This window comes from Colossoma macropomum, unplaced genomic scaffold, assembly GCF_904425465.1.
Source record: "Colossoma macropomum unplaced genomic scaffold, Colossoma_macropomum, whole genome shotgun sequence".
NCBI lineage: Eukaryota > Metazoa > Chordata > Actinopteri > Characiformes > Serrasalmidae > Colossoma > Colossoma macropomum.
Window position 1 is genome coordinate 7,644,708 of NW_023494792.1, and position 20,727 is coordinate 7,665,434.

A 20,727-nucleotide genomic window follows, 5' to 3' on the forward strand; every position below is an offset into this window, starting at 1 on the left:
TGATGTTTTTATTTCAGAGTAAGCTACTTGCAACCCATATTCAAATAAGCTACAAATAGAAAGGGTAGCATTTGTCTGTCCAATCGTATAGAGGAGGAAAACAGACGTTCTTAATGAAGCAGATCAGTGTTACTCTAGGGCCCAACCTATACATGAAATTTGTCACAAATACTGTTTTTAAAGAGCTGATAACCATTAAATCCTCACAAATGAGTGATTCTCCTCATGTTAGGCCAGAGTGCTCATTACAGTTTAAAATAAGCCTGTTACAAATATTGAAGTCAGCAGAATTTCACAAATAGATAATATTTAATTCACTTTATATTACTGGCATATTTTGTTTGCCAAACGATAAATCAGTCAGTCCCTACACTCAGATTTTTTTTTCATTTTTGGCGTTTGAATCATTCAGTGAACTGTATGCCTGAGAATAGTAGTGGGTGAAATGGGCAAAAATTTGGTCATAAATATTGTTTCCTCTCTTAATTTCTGCAAGCTGTGTCAACTTTCTCAGATTGTTTGTCTCATACACTTGTGCTTTTGGCTGTCAGAATTTGTAATTTGGAAAATATTCCAGTCTTCCACACTATCAGTACCAGCTGGTCCACGGCTTGTTTCATGCCCCGAGACCATGGCATTGCCTGATGCAGCTGACCGAGTTAGGTGTTTCCTCGAGTGGTATGAGAGGAATCAGAAGTACAGCAGTTACTCTAGTGTCATGTTGGGCTAAGGCTAACTCCAAATGACCAGCCATTTTTGTTCAGTGCCTGAAAAACAAAGTGGACAACTTCAGATGAAGCAGACTAGACAGTAGGAGACGATTGAGGGACAGCTGCGTTTTCATTTTCATTTTAAACATGGGTGAAACATCCTTGGCTCAGCCATTCAGCTAAAGGGGGTCACTTTAGTCTGGTTTGCGTTGCTTGTACGTTGCACCATCTGCACTTATTTGTGGCACACCAATATAACAGTTAATGGCAAAACTCATTCCTAAGGAAGAATTTTACTGGTATACCGGATGAACTGGCGTTATCTCCACTACTTGAGTAAAGGGATGTTTATTCACATGTCAGCATTAGCATGAAGAACAGTGAAAATAATGTTTAAAAAAGTCATGGAGTTCCCCTTCAAAGGAGAAAACATTGTGGAACATTGGGGGTTTTCAGAGTGTGTATTTGCCTGTTGACAAGCTTTCATCCTGCTGTGTGTCTACCTGTGTCTCTAATCTGTTGATGCAGTTCTTCCTTGTTCCTGTATCGTGCCTTACCTGTTCTTGATGTGTGTAGATCTGTTTCATGTGTTAGTCTTATGGTCAGGCCTGAGGAGGGGCTGCCATGGTCCAGGATAAGGAAAGTGGGGCAGAGAGAGGGCCAAAGGGCCATGGCTTTTCATTTATGCATTATTTGAACCCAGAACATTGGACATATTGTTAAATGTGGAGTACCAAGACATAAACAGACCTGAGAGCTTTCTGTCATCAGCTCTTCTCTTCCTCTTCCGGTGTTCTGCTCTCTACTCACTTTGCTGGCAATGCTTTATAGGCCAATATTGTAGAAGCAAGTTTAGTGAATCCCAGCTGTACCTTGTTTAGTTCATGGGGTTACAGACTAACAGACACAGTAGTGCTTTTACTAGATCATCAGCCATAGCAGAGTGTGGTTCTCATCCTGAAAGTTCAATGCAAAAGTGTGTTTTCATCACATAGAGTTTCTTCCATGTAGCTTTAGGCTGTTGTGGAAGGAGTAGGAAAATCTTTATTTTAGTAGGAAACTCTACCTTTATGCCTTCCAATATTATGTGTTATAATACCACTACTGTGACCACTCTCTTATGAGTTCTCAGTATGACAAACTACACCATGATATTTATGTCATTGAGCCTTATTCATCAATATCTTCCTAAGTTTTTTCTCAAATTTGTTCTTGAGAATGGTCCTAAGAAAAAGTCTGTCAGACTCATGACGTGTTCTTAAACTGCAGAATTGTTCACACCTTTGTGCTCATGAGTGTGCATAGATACTGTTCTTACCTAAGAATAAATCCAAAATAAGAAAACATAGGTGAAAGTCAGAATCTTCATTAAATCTGCATAAGTGTGTTTTAAGAAGAAGAAATTTCTTATTAAGAACAGTTGGTGAGTCAAGCCTATTGTTTTCATAATCGTTTGTGTGCGCACATATGTGTCTTAGTGTATTGGTGAGGTGCCCTTTAGTGGGGTATCTGTGATGATTGGCAAGTATCCGACCCCATAACAGGCAATGATCACCTGTATTAGAAAAAAGTATTGATACTGTTTAGGTCTATTTAATTTAAACAGCCTGCTAAATAATTGGAAATAATGTATTTAGCATGGTTTAGATGTGTTGTACAGCAATGAAAATGTACTTAAAGTAATCAAAAATTAATAAGAAGTTATCCTTATTATCATCATTATTATTATTTTTAGATATCTCCCTAATGTGTTGGGCAGTGAACAGCTAGATTCGTGTCTGGTACTGACTGAGAGCCATGATGCTGTTGCAGTTTTGTAAATCCCCGATTCCCTTATCTCTGAGCATTATTCCCTGAAGTTTGGTAACCAAGGTACTTTGGCTGCCAGTGCTTGTTACAGTTATTCTTCATTCTGTCAGGAAGTTTTTCTGCATGTATGAGTTGTTGTCATCTCAGACACAGCACTTGAACCTTCTTACAGGGCTAACAATGGCAAATATACTTCTAATTATATGACAACACACCCAAGATAGACCGTGTTCAAGGTCTGCTGATTTTGCTGCGCAGGATGTCGCCTTACTACAGTGCACTTATTTAAGTGAGGGCTGTTTTTCTGTTTCAGTTTTTCACAGTTTATGAAACACTAATAAGATACATGTAATTTCAGCTAGTTGCGGGTGAATTGTTTGTTTTGCTGTTTCTTTAACCATGATTGAGTTTGAATCATGTTCCTGCAGAACCGATGTGCTCAGTTCATTCTTTAATTGTCCACATTACCATGCTTGATTTATGTCTGTGTCACATTATATCAGCTGACATGTCCCAAAATGACATCATTGGATTCAATGTCAAAATTAGTGAATACAGGTGCTGAAGTTACGCTGCCTTTCTTTCTTGACTTAAGTTGTCATGCAAATTCCTCAAAGCAAAGTTTGGCCTGTAATTTCGGCTTAATTTGTCCGAAATCTTTCAGTGAAATGTCATGCTGTTCACAATGCTTCAGTTTTTTCCAGTGCTTGGTTGCTCACATTTTCTGTGGAACTTTCCTGGATGATGTATTAGATGATATTACATTTACTTCATTTAAATGGCAGACGCTCATACCGAGAGCAACTTATAATTTGATCATTTTACAGAGGTAGGCGAAGGAAGTGTTAGGAGTCTTATTGGTATAGGATAGGGTGCATGCCCAGGCAGGGGATCGAACCCCAGCCTACCTCTAGGGTTTGTGGAGGGCAAAGGTGTTACTACACTATGCCATCCAGTGATATCTGCAGTAGGTGTTGATATCAGACTGACATTATAACACCTACCTAAGCCAGTTTGTGAGTTGAAGATTATCAGGAAATGTCAGTGTTTTTGGCAAAATTTGGTTTAACCTTGTGAGCAAGATATTAACCCATTCAGTGTTAAATATAGTATGAAATGGAAAAAAAGCCACAAAACTTGTTCTGAGTGGTATGAAGCAGTGAATCTTTGTGTAGTTATACTCTGAATGAGCATCTTACGGCAACATTTTATTATTATTTTTTAATTACATGGAGTTTTTATACTTTTATTTTCATTGTTATGGCTATATAGCTTGGTGCAATATAGAATGTCACCTTGACAACTGTAGGACATTTTACAGCTAAAGTACAACAATAATCCTGGTTTATGCTGATAATAGATGAAAGATCTTTAAGACAGGTTCATTTTCACCAAAATGCCTGCTTGACCAACTGTAGATTATATGTAACTGTGTATTAAATTAGCCTTTGTGCTTAGGACTTGTATAGCTGGACGTGTATGCATTAATAAAACCTGACTCAGGGAGTTGTTCGGGTGGATCTCATAATAAAAGACCTCTGATTTATGTTCCTGGCTGACTGCTTTAATGGTCTACTCCTTAACATACGAGCATAAGATCAGCAGAGGCAATGAAAGGTGCATCTGGTTGGTATAAACCAGGCTGGGCTTTTGACCCTCAAAGGCAGCTGAGTATTCCTTCATATGAGAAGGTTTGATTTGTATAGCAGAGATACACAGCATACCAGATGCCATGTCTCAGTGTATTTATGTAATCATGTGCTGAACATGAATTTAACTATAGTGATATTGGCTTGTCTATGTTTCTTCCACTTCTTTCTCTGTAAATCTGTTGCTTTAAATCTGTATCTCACTGTGGAATCCCACAGGGCTGAGCAGCTGAAGAGGAGCAGAAAGGATGACTGAGTATAAGCTGGTGGTGGTGGGTGCTGGAGGCGTGGGCAAGAGTGCTCTCACCATCCAACTGATCCAGAACCACTTCGTGGATGAATATGACCCTACCATAGAGGTAAAGTGTGGGTGTGTGGTTGAGTGAGTGTATACCATATAGATAAAGTATTGTGTATTGTGCATGTCAGTTAAAGTTAGGATTTGTTCAATGTGATTGTAAACTGGTGTATGCACATTCTCAGTTGCAGTTCAGTTCAGTATCTGAAGCTCAATTACAACAAATGTGTATAAATACATTATACACATTTGTTGTAATCAAGCTTAGTTTTACTATTACTATTTTACTGTTAAAATTAATTTAGGTGATAACTGTGGCAAGAATTGCAAGAATAATGAGAACAGAATAAAGAACAGAATCTGTTATTTAGCACATCAGTCAATAAAAATAATGACACATTATTGGCCCCAGTGATTGGCCAAAAGTGGCCAAAGTACCTATGCTGTGATGTGCCCAGTCTGTTATTCCGGCTAGGCAGTGTTCCCACACATGCTGGAAGCCATGGACAAGCTTTACATTTATAGATTTTTATTGCAGACTAAATAATAAAATTTATAAAATCACTGGGAACTATTAGTGAATATTAGTGAAGTCAAACAAACGTGTAAAGATAAACCATTAAAGCCATACTATGTGAGATTTAAGGATTCGGAGACATCTTTGGTGGAAATGTGTAATTGCACACAGTGTGAGAAATATTTCATTATTCTTCAGTCCCCTTCCCCAAGAAGATGTAACTGATGAATGTGAGGGCGTTTTAAGATTATTCAAAAAGAACTCAGTCAAAACTTGGTGAACAAAGTGTCCTCTGAGGTTATAAGTGAATGATCTACTATTGTCATGAAATCTTCATCAGTGTAATGTTGATTTTGCATTTAAGGCCTAAAACATGAGCGGGACCTTGTTTTTGGGCTTTTTGATCGTTTGATGAATGATGATTGGTTGATGAATAGTTTGTGTGAGTGTGCTCAGTAAATCACTCAGTTAGGGGTTGTCTGTAGTTAAGAATGTCTGCAGTTAAGTGTCGTTTTCCATTAACCACAACAACAACTGTTGTGTATATAAGTCATGGAATTTGTCCTGGAAAAGTCCAGGAAAACAGTTTTCTAAAAAACAGTGGAAACCGGGGTTTGTTAATACAAGTCTAGTGACCAAACAGCCAGTGTGGTCATCTGCTGAAACTTTAAAATCCTTAAAATTTTGTAAAAAAATTAAATGGAAATGTTTTACAAACCTCTTTAGGAATTACTCACAGTAGGATAGTAAACAAACATTCTACAGAAAACACCAACATCCTAATGCTCGCAGTTGTCCTTCGAATGTCCGGAGGAAGAACTGACAAACAAAATGAACCAGAGTAAATGAGGAGAGAACATTCTGGATTCTCCCAGCAATCACATACAGCTATCAGCTATCAGCTATCTCTCTCTCACACACTTATTACTGTCATTTGAAACCAGGGTGTCCATATATCTGGGGTCAGTGATTGCTCTCAGAGACACAGGGTGGGGTTGGTTTGTGTGTGTGCATGTCCACATGTCTGCGAGTCCATGTCCTGCTGCCCTCTCTTTTCTTCTTTCCCACCACGCCTGCCTCTGGACAAACAATGTCCTTTTCATAGCTGCCCTCACTGCACTAACATTCAAGACCACTGGGCTGCATGTTTGTGTGCACTGAGCCCTGCTGTCAAATGAAACACCACTATAGTGATTATACTTCATTTGCTCTTTCTTTTCCCCTTTACTTTTGTAAATGATTTGGCCTAAATTTCTCCATTAATCATAAATTAGCCCTTGTATAATGGCTAGTAGCCATGAGGACACATTATAATAATGCAGTTAGTATTGATGTGAATGGATTTGACTGGTTAATGGTGTGTATCAGAGCTGTGTAGTGTAAAGTTTGTCAAATCTTTTAGCTTAAACATCATAGCATGGAATACTGAGTCTCAGTGATGGACTGTCGTGATGTTGATTGCTCTGGCTTTAGGACATATCTACATGTTTTTTCTTTTTTCAGGACTCGTACAGGAAGCAGGTGGTGATTGATGGAGAGACGTGCCTGCTGGACATCCTGGACACAGCAGGTCAGGAGGAGTACAGCGCTATGAGGGACCAGTACATGAGGACAGGAGAGGGTTTCCTCTGTGTCTTTGCCATCAATAACACCAAGTCTTTTGAGGACATTCACCAGTACAGGTCTGTTTGTCATGTATGAATTACATCCTCAATTGAGCAAGTAGTTCACTTCACACTTTTATTAAAGCACTAGTTCAGACAAAGTTACTTATCTGGTTTCTGACATTGTATGATATACTATTCTTTATAACTCTGGACAAAAGTACAGTCAGAATTCAGACTTGTCTGTTTTTATAGATAACAGTTTGTCATACAGTCTCAGGAAACAAATAAGCCAGTCTATCTGAGATTAACTAACAACTCAACATGGTTTGAGGCAAATGTGTGATCACTTAGGTATGCAGTTTGCACAGTGCTAATTAGCTACATTAGCCTCATAGCTCCAGTGCAAAACTAAAGAAGCAAACTTCAGACACCAAACATGTCTTGGCTGATCAACTATTGCTTTAATCCAAAAGAGATGATGGAGAGCAGCGCTTGTGGATAATGGACAGTGCTTCAAACCTGCAAATGTTTGATTGAAAAAGCAATCTAAGATGTCTTTCAGTAATATTTACAAACTGAAGACCCTGACTGCCAAGCAAAAATACAGACAAGAAGACAAAATACGGCCTCTATTGTCCTCTTCCATTGTCAAACCACAGTTTTGACCAATGTCTCTAGCATCTATTGTGGCTAAAGGAAATATAGCCTCAGAGTGGAAGATTACAGTAAGCTGCCAATGAAATCAATACAAACCCAATTAGAGAGCAGGCGGGAGGATGGAAGGGAGATAGCAAGCACTCAAGGACATAAAAGGAGAACTGGAAAAGGAGAATAAATGGATTATACACTGTTTGTTATTTATGGACAGTGCACTGTTGATAGTGGTCTTGTTTTGGTGGACTATGCTAGTAAGACTCCACCCTTAGAAGTTGCAGTTGTAATTTCATATTAATTGCTTTCACTTGTAGCTCATTGAAACAAGAAACAGGAATTTTGGAACATGAAACAAGAGAAGTTCTGTCAACTGTGCCAATTCTACGCTTTCAATCAGTACCACATTTGTGTTTGTAAGAGGAAAAGGAGATATTGTATTATGTTTTGAATTTGATGATTTTTCTTTTTTTTTATTTTGTGCATTTTATACTGTGAAAAGTAAAAATAGGCCTGTTACAGATATTATGCAATCATTTATTTGAGCTGGTCACAGTTATTTTCCATTGTTAGGGTATAGCTTTCAAAACTTCAGTGTTTACATCACAACAAACAGAAACATACAAAAAGTAGAAGACACATTTAGACAGTAACCTTCTAACTTCTAAGTTCTAACTTTTTACTGGTCCTATAACATGTATGAGGCCTCCATAAGTAATGTTTGTTTATTTGAGCTGGAGCTGATTCTGTTGGCAGATGTAGCCACTTTAGGCATGTATATTAATAATTTGCACACAATTATTTAAATGGCAGTTGTGAGCTAAAATTTATTGATTGTAACAGGCCTAGGAAAAATGTGTTCTTTGCTATGTTTTTTGTCAATTATTAACATTGAAATGAAACAAATGCATAAATGTTGCAGACTTAAACTCATCAATACAGAATGTAAATTAAATGTAAAAAGTATCACGTAATTAAAGGGCCCTTATCATGAAAAACTAAATTTTCCTCACGTTTTTAAATAAAAAGAAAGATGGATAAAGTTTTAAAATATATCTCTCATTCTCAAGTCTATGTGGCCCATTTAGGAACCCAAGCTGCAAAATCGTGCCATTTTCAATTAATTGTTCCTGTGATGTCACAAAAAACCAACTACATATATCCACCCATTTGGCTGACAGCAGGTTAGATCCACTCATTCGTGCTTGAGTTATTAGGAGTGTTTCAGCCCAAACTGCTTTTTGAATGAGGCACAATACAGAGCAACCATTTAAAAGTGAGGTCATTTACAAATGTCAGTCTTAAAGACAATAAGACAAAAACAACCTGCTTAATTCTAAGGAATAAAGAGAGGTTGAAAAAAGGGATAAAGAGAGGCTGTCATGTAAAAAAAGAATTCTGACTGTTTTTGTACAACCTCACCAAAGTTATAATTGGACCTCAGAGGAAAAAATAAAATACAATACAAAATATGATGTGGACCTTTTAAATGAGTTATAAATTTAATTAAAATTGAATGTATAGCAAAATATTAATAACTCTTCTAAAGGTTAAAACTATAAACACTGCCAGTGGATTACAGGAGTTCATATACTCTGTTACGTTTCCTGTCAGTCACACACACATGCAACCACACATGCAGACGCTACAGTGGCATCGTCTTACTCATATGCCCCTCAATCGGCTAGCAGCCAGTACAGAAACAACTGGCAGAGTCCGGAAGAGCACACAGCAAGGTGACTGTATTCACCACTAGCCTTATGGCTAACTAAAAGCTTCTAGGGAAGGACATGAGTTCCTGAGCTTGTAAGCACCTGCACATCAGTTTGCCATAAATTTGCAAAACATTATCAGCACAATAGCAGCATAATATTAATTTTCTCTTTCCTTTGTGTGTTTCACCAATGAATCCCCCCACTTTGTACCCCCCTCTCACAGGGAACAGATCAAACGGGTAAAGGACTCGGACGATGTGCCAATGGTGCTTGTGGGTAATAAATGTGATCTCCCAGCTCGCACAGTGGACACGCGGCAAGCGCAGGAGCTAGCACGCAGCTACGGCATCCCATACATCGAGACTTCAGCCAAGACCAGACAAGTGAGCAGCAAAGACACACTACTGGTTTTTATTTGCACACTAGAAGGACTGTGAAATGACATTGTCCTGTCACTTTTATGCACGGACATACACACAGGTTCACTTACTCGCATGGAGAGATGCGAGATGAGTGCATTGTATAACACTGCAGGTGATGATGACTCATTGGTAGTCTGAAGATTGCAGAGGGAGAACATCACTGTTTTCATCATCCACTCCAGATGCCTAGAAACAGGCTAGAGTTCAACTGACCCAATTTGTCAAAAATGCCTGCATCCTTTTACTGATTTATATGAGTATGTGTACGTGTGTATACAAAGTTCTCAGAGAAACAGGACGTTTTTGGACAAAAGTCCTTCATCAGCAAAATGATTCTGAAGATGAGACAAAACCAGCTGATAATATACAGCATGTATTTAAAATATATAGCACGCTGCAAAAGTCCACCCTTTAGTTTCTTTATATCCAGTTAAAACGGCCATTAAGTACGTTAATAAGTACAGCCATTCAGTACGTTAAGTTATTCAGAAAAAAGTGGGAAATGTACAGTACTGTGCAAATGTTTTAGGCACCTGAGAAAAGATGTAAAAAGCTGTTTCTGGGCAGTACGTTTATTTGCTCAAAAACACTAATATTGAAATAATTATAAATAACATTAATACAAAAAGTAGTGATTTTATGTATGTCAGTATGTTCATTCAACCTTTTCCAAACCTCTAACTGAGGATGACCATTATTAAATGTAGTTATCATCCAGGATGTATTTTGGATAATCAGTGCATCATTCAGTTAAATCATTAGTGTTGAAGATGGAATTTAATAAATCCATGTGATAGCTGTGATGGGCATCCAGGAGAAATATGGAACCAAACTTTGTTCTTCAATCTAGCTCACAAGATATATTTTCTACTTTTTTTCAAAGATATATTTTCAGATTACTTTATGTTTTACTTTACATTTTTTTACTATATATAGCATTTTTACAAGCAAAAATTCATTGTGCGTTTAGGTGTCTAAAGCTTTTGCACAGTACTGTATATTTAACAGAAAATTACGCAAAACGCTAAGTGTATTATCATATCTATCAGTATTTAATTTGTCCACTCTTTAATTTGTATACCCCATACTGCCGCTTTGATTCTTCCATCCTTCCAAACCTGAAGCTGACCAGTTACAGCTTTGTCCCTCCAGCAAAAGCTGTTCCCGAAGGTGTTACTGACATTCAAAGAGACACTTGTCGTTCATTGTAAGGACAGGTGAGTCTAAATTTGAGATCTAACAGAAAGCAGCATGTATGCTGCTGAAGCAGTTAAAGACTCTTTGAACCATAACTACAACTATCTGACAAGGTGGGTGGAGGCTCAGTGCAAGTTTGAGGATGTATAACTACATCTGGAGTTGGTGATTTGTTTATGATTGAAGCCATCATAAATGCTGCTAAGTGTAAACAAATTTTAATACATAAGCAAAAAACCTTTGGAAAACATTGCACGGGGAAGAAATCCATTCTCCAGCAAGATAACAGCTCTAAGCATGCTGCTGAGAAGATTAAGGCATACTTACCAAAAAAGCTGCTGGTGTTCTCAGAACAATGAGCTGTCCACCCCTCAACATCATTGAATGTATTTGGGATTACTTGGAGTGTGAGAAGTAAAAACACACCCAACTAAGTTTTGAGGTGTCTGAATTTTCTGTTAAATATATGTTTTCTGTTTTTTTCCTGTTGCTGAAAAATGACTTAACTGGAGATTAAATAAATAAAAGTAGGGTGGCCTCTAACTTTTGCGCAATACTGTATGTAATATGTAGAAGCTCTTAGAAGTCAAAGAGGAAATCTGTTAGACAGAGTGGCAAAGCTATGCCAGAAACACTCCTTTGAGAGAATGTAAGGGACCTGTGTAATATGTAGATCTCTATGTGTGATAGAGAGAGGGTAAGAGATTAAAAAGGAAAGGAAGGCAGGTCCAGGCTGGCAGTGAAAGTTATGAAAACAACAGTGTACCTCATTAAGGAGAATCCAAAACTTCAGGCGAGTCCTAAATTTTTTTTTCATGTACCCTCTGTCTGTTAAATCTTCACAGACTGACCGCTCTATAGTGCTGCATGTTTGTGAGGTTGTCCATGCGTACATGATTGAATTGTAACTTCAGTTTAAAATGTAAATTTGCAATGTTCTGGCTCCATTAAACATTTCCCAACTTGCTGATGTTTGGAATCACACAGGCTGTAATTTCAGTCTGTGAAAGAGAGCAGACTCACTCTGGCAGATTGCTATCAGATCTAATGGACTTGTAGCACTATTACAGTCATGTCTGCAGTGTCTGAGTCTATGCTCAGTGACTCTGCTGATGATTTGCTGGCTGGTGGAGGTTAATGTGTGGATGACTGTACTCTGGCCTGATATGGAAGTTAATGTGTGCATGCTGTGCTTCACAGGGCGTGGAGGATGCCTTCTACACACTAGTACGAGAGATCCGACAGCACAAGCTAAGGAAACTCAATCCTCCAGATGAAAGCGGACAGGACTGTATGAGCTGTCGCTGTGTGGTATCGTGATTTAAGGTGCATAACACAGTTTAAAACATGCATACACACATATATACACAGATCCAAACAGTCAAGCTATTACCTTAGAGGAAATAGTCCAGCATTTTTTAACCTAATCTCTGTCTGCCTCATCTATAGCAAATAGTCAGTTACCACAGGCAATAATTTAGACACTTACTGTCACTTAGACCCTGTATTTAGGGCAAAAAAATTAAAATCCATTGACATGAAACATACATTAACACTTTACTTGAGGCTTGCTACATAACATTGACACAGCCACACCATAAACATATCATGGCAGATGTCATATCGTCACTGTCCATAGAAAACTATGTATTTCCATTTTTTAAATTTTCAGTTTTCTACATCATTTCAACACACCAGTTGTCCTTTCATGGATTTCGTTATTAGGTATACCAATAGAAATGCTCTAAAACCACTTAGAATAAAATCTTTTTACATTGACTTACATTGGAACGTAAGAGTGTTTTTGCCTTCTCATGTAAAGTTACTATTTCGGAGATTGGACATTGGACAGCGACGATATACGATACAGATACAGATACGGCAGACAGAATTGAAATGCTAGATCATTGATCACCATCCCTGGTCCTGATCTACCTTCCTGCGGAGTCTAGTTCCAACCACAGCACACCTGCTCCAGCTGATTAACCTTTTCAGAAGTCCCTGATTGGCTGGATCAGATGTATTAGTGTTAGGTATTTTGGGGGGAGGATTTTAGATGTAGGTTGGAACTAAACTCTGCAGGAAAGTAGGTTTCTAAGATCTTGATTAGTTTGTGAACAATTCAGCTGAAAGTGTTGTGAGTTCAAATGTCATAACTCACCCTAGTGGAACAGTTAATTGCAATGAACTGAGGGGCTAGTTGTAACACTCGCTAGAAAAGTCTGGTAAACGTATGCAAACACAATTAATTCAGCACATGTCCATGTTTTTTGAACCAGACAAGCTTTCCAACCTAAATAAATCAAATCTATGCAACAAAATAAATGCAGTGATTAGTGAAAAGATATTGTGGCCAACACTGGTGGATTTCCCTTCAATTACACAGCAGAATAGCAAATATCAGTACAATAAAATAAAAATGTATTTTATTAACATGACATCTATAGCACATTTTATTTTATCGCTCCTAGTGGGGCTTTGTTGTAACGCTGTGCTAAAACTAACCCCTGGTTAACTGTCACTGGGAGTTGTTTATATGCTACAAAACAGTGCTATATTACAACCACCAAGAGACTGATTAAAGTAATATAGGTGTGAGTTCTGTGACTTATACACATAACTGAATAAGTAACTGAAGAAAAGTACTTTCATGGTACAAAAAAGGTCTTCATGGCAAATTTGGAAAAAATTATCTGTCTGCTGTGAACATTTGTAAGTAATGAAGCTGTAGGAACACTAGAAGGTAACAAAAAAGCACATTCTGCATGAACCTGTTTAGCTGTATGAAAAAATCTGTTCTATTTTGCCTTGCGTTAGGTTGCCCTGCGGCCCCCTACCTCATGCTACCATCTACAGGTCAAACTTTGTGTATTCAAGCTGGTGGTTGAAAAAGCTTATGGTTAAAACTGATTAGATAAGAGTAATCTTTACTACCATGAAGCTGTCCTATTCTTGTATGTAGACATTTCTGGAACTCTGTAGTCTGAATGTACCCTGCAGTTTCATTGTGTGAATAGGAAATGTTATTTACTGCCTCTCTTACTGTAAATGAAGGAAGTGCGAAACAACACAAGTGTAAGATACAAATCACAGGAAGCTGTGATATCTGGGGTCGCCTCTGTCACACGCACCAGAGGACTGAACTCGCTTCAGTTTTTTCTCTTTTATGCTGTAACAGATGCAGTTATCGAAATGCCGGAGGATCTGGTCCTTAATCAGTCTTTTCAGCGTCTTATGTTGCTGTATGAACAAACCTATCTCACATAGGTGCATTACTCCTCGGAGCCTCATCAAAAAGACCCAAGTACAGATGCCCATAATTACTGTAATACTGTAATGTTCGTCCTAAATAGACAAGCAGAAGGAGGCATAAAAAGACATTTTGGTCCCATAACCATTAAGATGATTCACTGAAAATTTTAAAAAGACAGCCTGGCCAAATGAAAACTGAAACTATGACTTTATCTGTTTTAAACATGCCTACAGCGGTGCGTCAGTAGTCTTTGGAGTGATATTTTCTGAAATAATCAGCAAGCCTTACCTCAGTTCGGTGTCTTTTCTCTGACTAAAAAGTTAAAACTTGTTTCTGGTGTCCATTCTCGGCTAAATAGCAATAGAATCGACGACTAAGGTAAAAGTTACACTAATGCGAATTTGGTTGTATTTATTAGCCTGTAGAACAGCATTTGTGTATTGCATGCTGGAGAGAATATTGATGAATAAAAACAAGATTTACAATTATGAATCCTGTCAAACTGATAAGGCTGAGGGATACAAAGCGGCAATACAGAGTGCTGCATTGCACAAAGTAACGTTAAACTCTAATTTTAGGTTTAATTGGACCTGAACCTGAAAATAAAGGAATGGGCAGTATGGCAACAGATTACAGTACTTCAAGACAGTTCACAGTACATAATGTACATATAAATGTATGTAATGTTTCAGGTACTACAAAGCACTCTTTGAATTGTTTGAAACCATTTATCTCAGCAGTAAGGGTGCCTTTGCTAGTAAACAATCTATATAACATTAAAATAAATAAATCTAAACATGGATACAGATTAAAAAAAAAATAAAAAATTGTGTCTTTACCGAAGTAGCCGAGATGTTGTTCGGGACTTCATCATGATACTCTTAACCATTATCTAGTTTTGTTCAAATTAATCACCAGCACACCTGATATAATTTAATGAGCAGATAATCTTCGGCTTCCTCAAGGAAGCAAATAAATGCTGAATGGATTTTTAGATAGAATTTTCTTAGGTGCCTAAAACTTTTGAATGGTACTGTACCTTAGTTAGCTACATCACTTGGGGCTCTAATGGAAATCTCTTTTTACTAAAATATGTGTTTTCAGTCTGTGTTCTTTAAATATTGATGATAACCATGAAATACTTAGAAAAGCTTGTTGTGGTAGAATTTATTGCAATAACAATAACATATTATCATAGCGCCCATCCTAACTATGTTGTTGTCTCTGCATTAAAGACTGGCATTTTCCATCCCTTTTCCTTTTCAGGCGACCTTTCAAAGTTGAGACGTGGACCTATGGATCCACAAGGCAGAGTGGACCACAGAAGGAGGAATAAAGACGCAAATCACAGCTCGAGAGCAAAACAAAAGGCAAACAAAGGCGCTACACTGACTGCAAAATGAAAATTTTGGTGGAGGAAGCTGCCTTGCTGTGACTACGGTGACCCCCTCTGGCTGTCCACATCTGCCTGACAAAACACCACTAATGACTTGTATTGGTTTTCATATTCTTTAACTCCAGTGTGCTAATACTGGGCAGCTCTGTGGATTTCATCTAATTTATTATTCTCATAAGTCTCAACACTGGCTTTTACGTGGACATCAGGCCTTTCGTGACCGTTATCACAAAACAAAGCTCAGATTCTAAAGACTGGACACTAGTGACCTCATCCCAGGCACCCTGCACCCCTCTGTTCCTGTCTGAGGAAAGCATACAGGTCTACAGATGAGAGTGCTCGCTGCTGACTGCAGAGAGAAAGGAAAGACATCCCACACAGGAGTCACTGTTCTCTTGACAGTTAGCCATATTTGTTTTGCTTAACATGTCTTTGTTTTAACATGTAACTTTTGTGAATTGGGAGTTTGTGGCGATAACCATGGGGACTGTGCTCTGCTGCAGCACTAATTACTGTATGTGTGGCTGTTTATGTGTACATATTTTATAAGAGAAACTGATTATGGAAGTGCTGAACAGACCGACTGGTATTCTGGTTGTTCTGATTATTGGATTCCAATAAAATTTGTTTTGAAGTCCTACATGTTTGACTTAAGATCTCTCACAGAGAGTTGATCTAATGTACTGACAACTGCAGAACCTTGTTATTCCAAATTTGTATCAAAAGTGATTGATGTAAATGTTTATTTGATGGACTGGTGGCTTCAGACAGAATACTATATCAAACTGTTTGAAGTGTTAGGAGTGTAAACATCTGTCCTGGAGCCATCAATTCAATTAGAGCTAATATCAAATCTATCATTTTTTCAGAAACTCTATGAAGACGTCTGTTTACCTACCTATTGTACAGTGTGTGCAAAAGTTTGTGTGTCCCCAGTCAAATTACATGTTTAGTTTTCTAAGTGAAAATAAGTTAACACAACCTCTACAGAAAACACACTTTTGCATATTTTATTTTTTCCCCAATATGTTATACACAGCAAGTAAACAGAAATTGTGCACTAAAATTTGCCAGAAATGCCATATTTAAGTGTGTTCTCTGTAGAGGACTTATTTTCACATAGAAAATTAACAAAACATAATTTGACCAGCGGTTTTCAAACTTTTTGCATACTAATGTAGCTTCCATTTCTGGCATCCATGCATGACACAGTTTGGTTCTTCATGTTACATATGCATTTTTTAAGTGAAACAATGGAAATAAATACTCTAGTCAAGCTGTAGTGACTTCTTCTGTACAAATGATGATAAAAAATTAACAGGCTTACAGTAAGTGTCATTGCATTGTGTAGGAAGGGTCTATGAGATATGCAGCGCCATCTACTGTTCTCGTTTCGGCTACAATTGGGCCTCAACTCTGCACATTTTACAGGTTTCCAAATTGTCCTTTGTTTTGAAGGTTCTCATTTCATTTACTCATAGCTTTTGTAATATTTTCTATGTATTACCAGTGAAGATAAAACCAGACAAAGATAGTACTGCAGCATGGATAACAAACTTTTGGAAAAACATGTTTTGTTATTTTTAATCACTGGTCAGTAATCATAAGGAAGAGTGCAGGAAGAGTCCGGAAACGCGTTTGGAATTTGTCATTCTTGATAACGTGATAGGCAGCAGGTGTAATATAATTTTTATGTAGGCCGACCAGGAAGAGGTGTACAACAGTTTAATCAGAATTTGTGATAGAATAACCCACAACACAAGACAGATATGCCATTTATGTGTGTGCATGCAGGTAAAAGTCTGTCTGTGTATTAATCATTAATCTAAATTTCTCTTAATTTATCCTAAAGTCTTCTGTCTATTTGTTACTAATGTAATTCATACAGAATTGTTTGTTCAGTTGTTGTTGTTGATGATTACACCGGTTTATGTTCACCTGAAATGTTTTGCGATAATGTAACAGCAGGTTCAAGCTTATCTTCATTGTCCTGAACTTCATTGCTCTAATGCTATTGGCTGTTGCTCTCAGACAAGGCCATTGGCGTGCAATAAACCTGAAGGAGGACCCAAAGCTGGTGATTTAGTAACTGCTTAGAGCGAAGAGAAAAACACACAGCACTTCTTCTGCATCCGAATTCAAGAGAATATCTTTTGTTGCATCTGTTTTGGTTTTAAGTCGGTAGAATCATGACAATAACGACTGTAGGATCGGTGAAGAAAATGTTACCCAAGGTAAGAGCTCCACGTCCTTTTCTATAACCCTCAAACTGCAGGCTTACTATTCAGATATTAATCTTAAGACTTTTAATTCAGATCTATGAATGATTCAGTAATTACTGAATTTGAGTGTGGGCTCACACACAGGCCCCTCGCAGTTTAAAACAGTAACAGATTCAAAGAAAGATACATACAAGACACGAGCATCTAGGCCTAAAAGCAGCCCAATGTATATGTTGTAGGCATGGCACAATACCACTTTTTCTTTTCTGATACCAAAAGGCAGGAGTGAAAATTTGGTCTAACAAATCTGGGGGTGCTTTGTGTTGTAGACAGATAGTAATCGCATAATGTTGATGCAGATCAAAAGTAGTAGTTCTTAGACTATCTGCTTCACTATGACCTGCTGCACGCTGACAGATGTTTTGGCGCAGCTTTGTTCACCTACGCAGTCACGTAATTAACAAGTCATGTAACAAGTCAAAGAGATTTGTTACAGAATTAGATCGGGTCAGACTTTCTCCATCAAGTCAGCATTTTCTGCTGATATCGACCCAGTCGGGTCAGTGTGCTAAGGTGTATCAGGCTACTATACTGAGATCTTGTCATAAACTTGTACCTTCACAGACGTATGAGCACAGAAAAGAGGTGTTGGCAGAGATTGTGACTGTCATGTCCCAGTACAAGCACCTGGAACCGGTCTTGGACAGATTTGGTGAGTGGCTCGCAAATACAATCCTGAATAAGAGTTATTTTAGTTCATTTACAGATACAGCTGTACTTCATATAATATGTTTGGTGCTCTTTAAACCAGACAACACTAAAACATTCATAACATTAAAAATGATGCCTGTATGTTGATCCAGTTTTCAATGATGGCACTGTGAAGAAGCTGGTAAGCCTAGTGGGAACAGTGGCGGTGTTATACCAAGGTAAGTGACCTGACCCTTTACTTTTCACAACTATTAAGGTAAATGACAATTAGAGTCCTGTCTGACATGCCATAATAAAAATGTTAATGTTTAATAAAAAGTATACAGTAAAGGTTCAAGCTTGAGCCATGCACCGTGATATATTATGGAACACAATATTCTGTGTAACAGGGAACATTTATAACATCCCTCTATGTCTGTGGCTGGAGGAAAGCTATCCCCGCACCGCTCCAGTCTGCTATGTGAAACCCACCAAAGAGATGATGATCATTCCAAGTAGTCATGTGAACAGCAATGGGCAGATTCTACTACCCTATCTGGATGAGTGGAGACATGTAAGTCTGAAATCCATGTTTAATCAAACAAGGATCTAGTTATAATATGGTTATAATAACTATACATATGGATTAATAGAACTAGGCGCTAGTTGTAGTTAATTAAAGTTGTAGTTTACAAAATAGGAAAACATTTTTTTCCTCCAATGTTGTAATGCTGTTATAATAATTATACATATGGTTTAATGGAACTAGGCCTTGGTTCTAGTTTGTTAAAGTTGTACCGTACTGGACAAACCGCAGAGACCTCCCATCATTGTGAGTCTCTGTCTTTTGCACAGTTTAAAAAGGGGGAAAAAACAAACTAAAGTTGTTTTCCTTCACCGTTATAATATGCTTATAATAATTATAGATATTGGTTAAAGGAGCTATGACCTAGTTATAATATAGAACAGTTATAATTTATATGACAGGAACAACAGACTCCAAACACTTGTTGTCTGAGTGGCCAGTTTATCACATTCTTACAAGAATCTGTTTTGTTTTCTGTGTTTATCTGATTCTATAGACTCAGTGTGACCTCCACAGCTTGATTCAAGTGATAATGGCCGTCTTTGGTGAAACGCATCCTTTGTGTATGCGGCCAGGTATCTACATGCTTACTGACTTATTGTACTCAAACTCCATCATTTCCTTCTCTGACATGTTTTTAAACTCAGTGCTCTGTAAGTGTAATAAGACAGGAATGTTGGTGAAATGCTGGTGTCTGTAACCATACCGTACACGTGAGCTTCTGTGCCATCTTGATAACAAGGCTTTTAACTGGATCATAACAACAGCTCTCTCTGCCCTTGTGTCCCAATTTTTCCAGGAAAATAGATATAACAGGAAGGATCTTTAATCCTGCCAGTAAAACACACTATCTCAAATGTCCAAGAAAATGAAGTAAACAAATCCGTCACACAGGCTGATATCACACTTGACATTTAGCATTCCATTCTGTGGAACATTACAGGGTTCATATCACTGCAAAAAGGAAATTTTCTTGCTTTAATCTGGAATATAAGAGCTTGATGTAGTGTGTAAATATAAATATTTCAAAGTATTAATATTTTAATTAGCTAGTCCATATATGGAAACTAAGATGCAAAGACAGCTCATTTTGAATTCATCATTTTTGTGATGTCACAGTATTAACATATATCCATCTATTCAGCCTACAGCAGATTAGCTCCACACATTCATAATGACGTTATAAGTACGTTATATATTTTTTTAATAAAGCAAGAAAATGGAGGGTATAAGTCCTTTAACATCAAGTGTCTGGTCCTGTGATGTATTTATGGTCAGAAATGAAAAGCTTGGAGAATCTGAAACTGCAAACCTTATTATTCTTCCCTGTTCTAACAGTTATCATATTTTCCGCAGGTTTAGTAGCAGAGTCTCTGAGAAGTTCACAGACTTGCTCCACACTAGACAACTCCCACATAACACTGCAGAGAGAGGACGGGTTACCTTTCCAAGACAATAATGAAACCAACTGTTAGGTGTACAAACTGTATTCATATTTTGTATGTAATTGTATATATTCATATTGAATCATGTATAATTTACATAGTAAATGATGGGGTACACACAACCTAATGGAAATACAACAGGATAGATCTAGTCATGTTCATGACTTAAAGCATGTGTCTATTTTCTATATTTAAATGATGTAAACAAAGTTTTCTTTTAGATTTGTTTGTATGGATGCGTATTTGTTTGCAGTGCGTTAGAAAATGTTGATTTTCCTGGTTGCAAATGTACATCTAAATAACTATTTTTTAATAGTTAGTTCTATTATAATTTTCAATCCTTCTATATCTTAATGATGTAAACAAACGTTTCTTTTAAAATGTTGTATGGGTGCGTATTTGTTTGCAGTGCTTTAGAAAATGTTGATTCTCCTGGTTGCAAGTGTACATCAAAATACATCATAGTTATTTCTATTACAGTGTTTCTGGCTTATTTGAAATGAAACGAAGACATTTAAGAACATATAGTGGAAAAAAAAACTTTTTGACCGTTACATATC

The 20,727-nt window shown here is 37.5% G+C and overlaps 2 protein-coding genes across 2 annotated transcripts in view; both read left to right on the plus strand.

Moving 5' to 3' along the window:
* hrasa (HRas proto-oncogene, GTPase a) overlaps positions 1-15,862 on the plus strand; it is a 20,280-nt gene extending 4,418 nt beyond the window's left edge. The window contains exons 2-6 of the mRNA XM_036575775.1: positions 4,388-4,527; positions 6,487-6,665; positions 9,180-9,339; positions 11,776-11,901; positions 15,095-15,862. Of these exons, the coding sequence (XP_036431668.1) occupies positions 4,417-4,527; positions 6,487-6,665; positions 9,180-9,339; positions 11,776-11,895 (570 nt within the window). The 5' untranslated portion in view covers positions 4,388-4,416 and the 3' untranslated portion in view covers positions 11,896-11,901; positions 15,095-15,862. The remainder of the gene's footprint in view (positions 1-4,387; positions 4,528-6,486; positions 6,666-9,179; positions 9,340-11,775; positions 11,902-15,094) is intronic.
* Positions 15,863-17,289: 1,427 nt separating this feature from the next.
* zgc:123278 (uncharacterized protein LOC641569 homolog) lies at positions 17,290-20,641 on the plus strand. The gene is made up of 6 exons (XM_036575778.1): positions 17,290-17,458; positions 18,071-18,158; positions 18,310-18,375; positions 18,547-18,710; positions 19,219-19,297; positions 20,079-20,641. The coding sequence occupies exons 1-6, from the start codon at positions 17,414-17,416 to the stop codon at positions 20,195-20,197; spliced, it is 561 nt and encodes a 186-aa protein (XP_036431671.1). The 5' UTR covers positions 17,290-17,413; the 3' UTR covers positions 20,198-20,641.
* Positions 20,642-20,727: the final 86 nt, after the last annotated feature.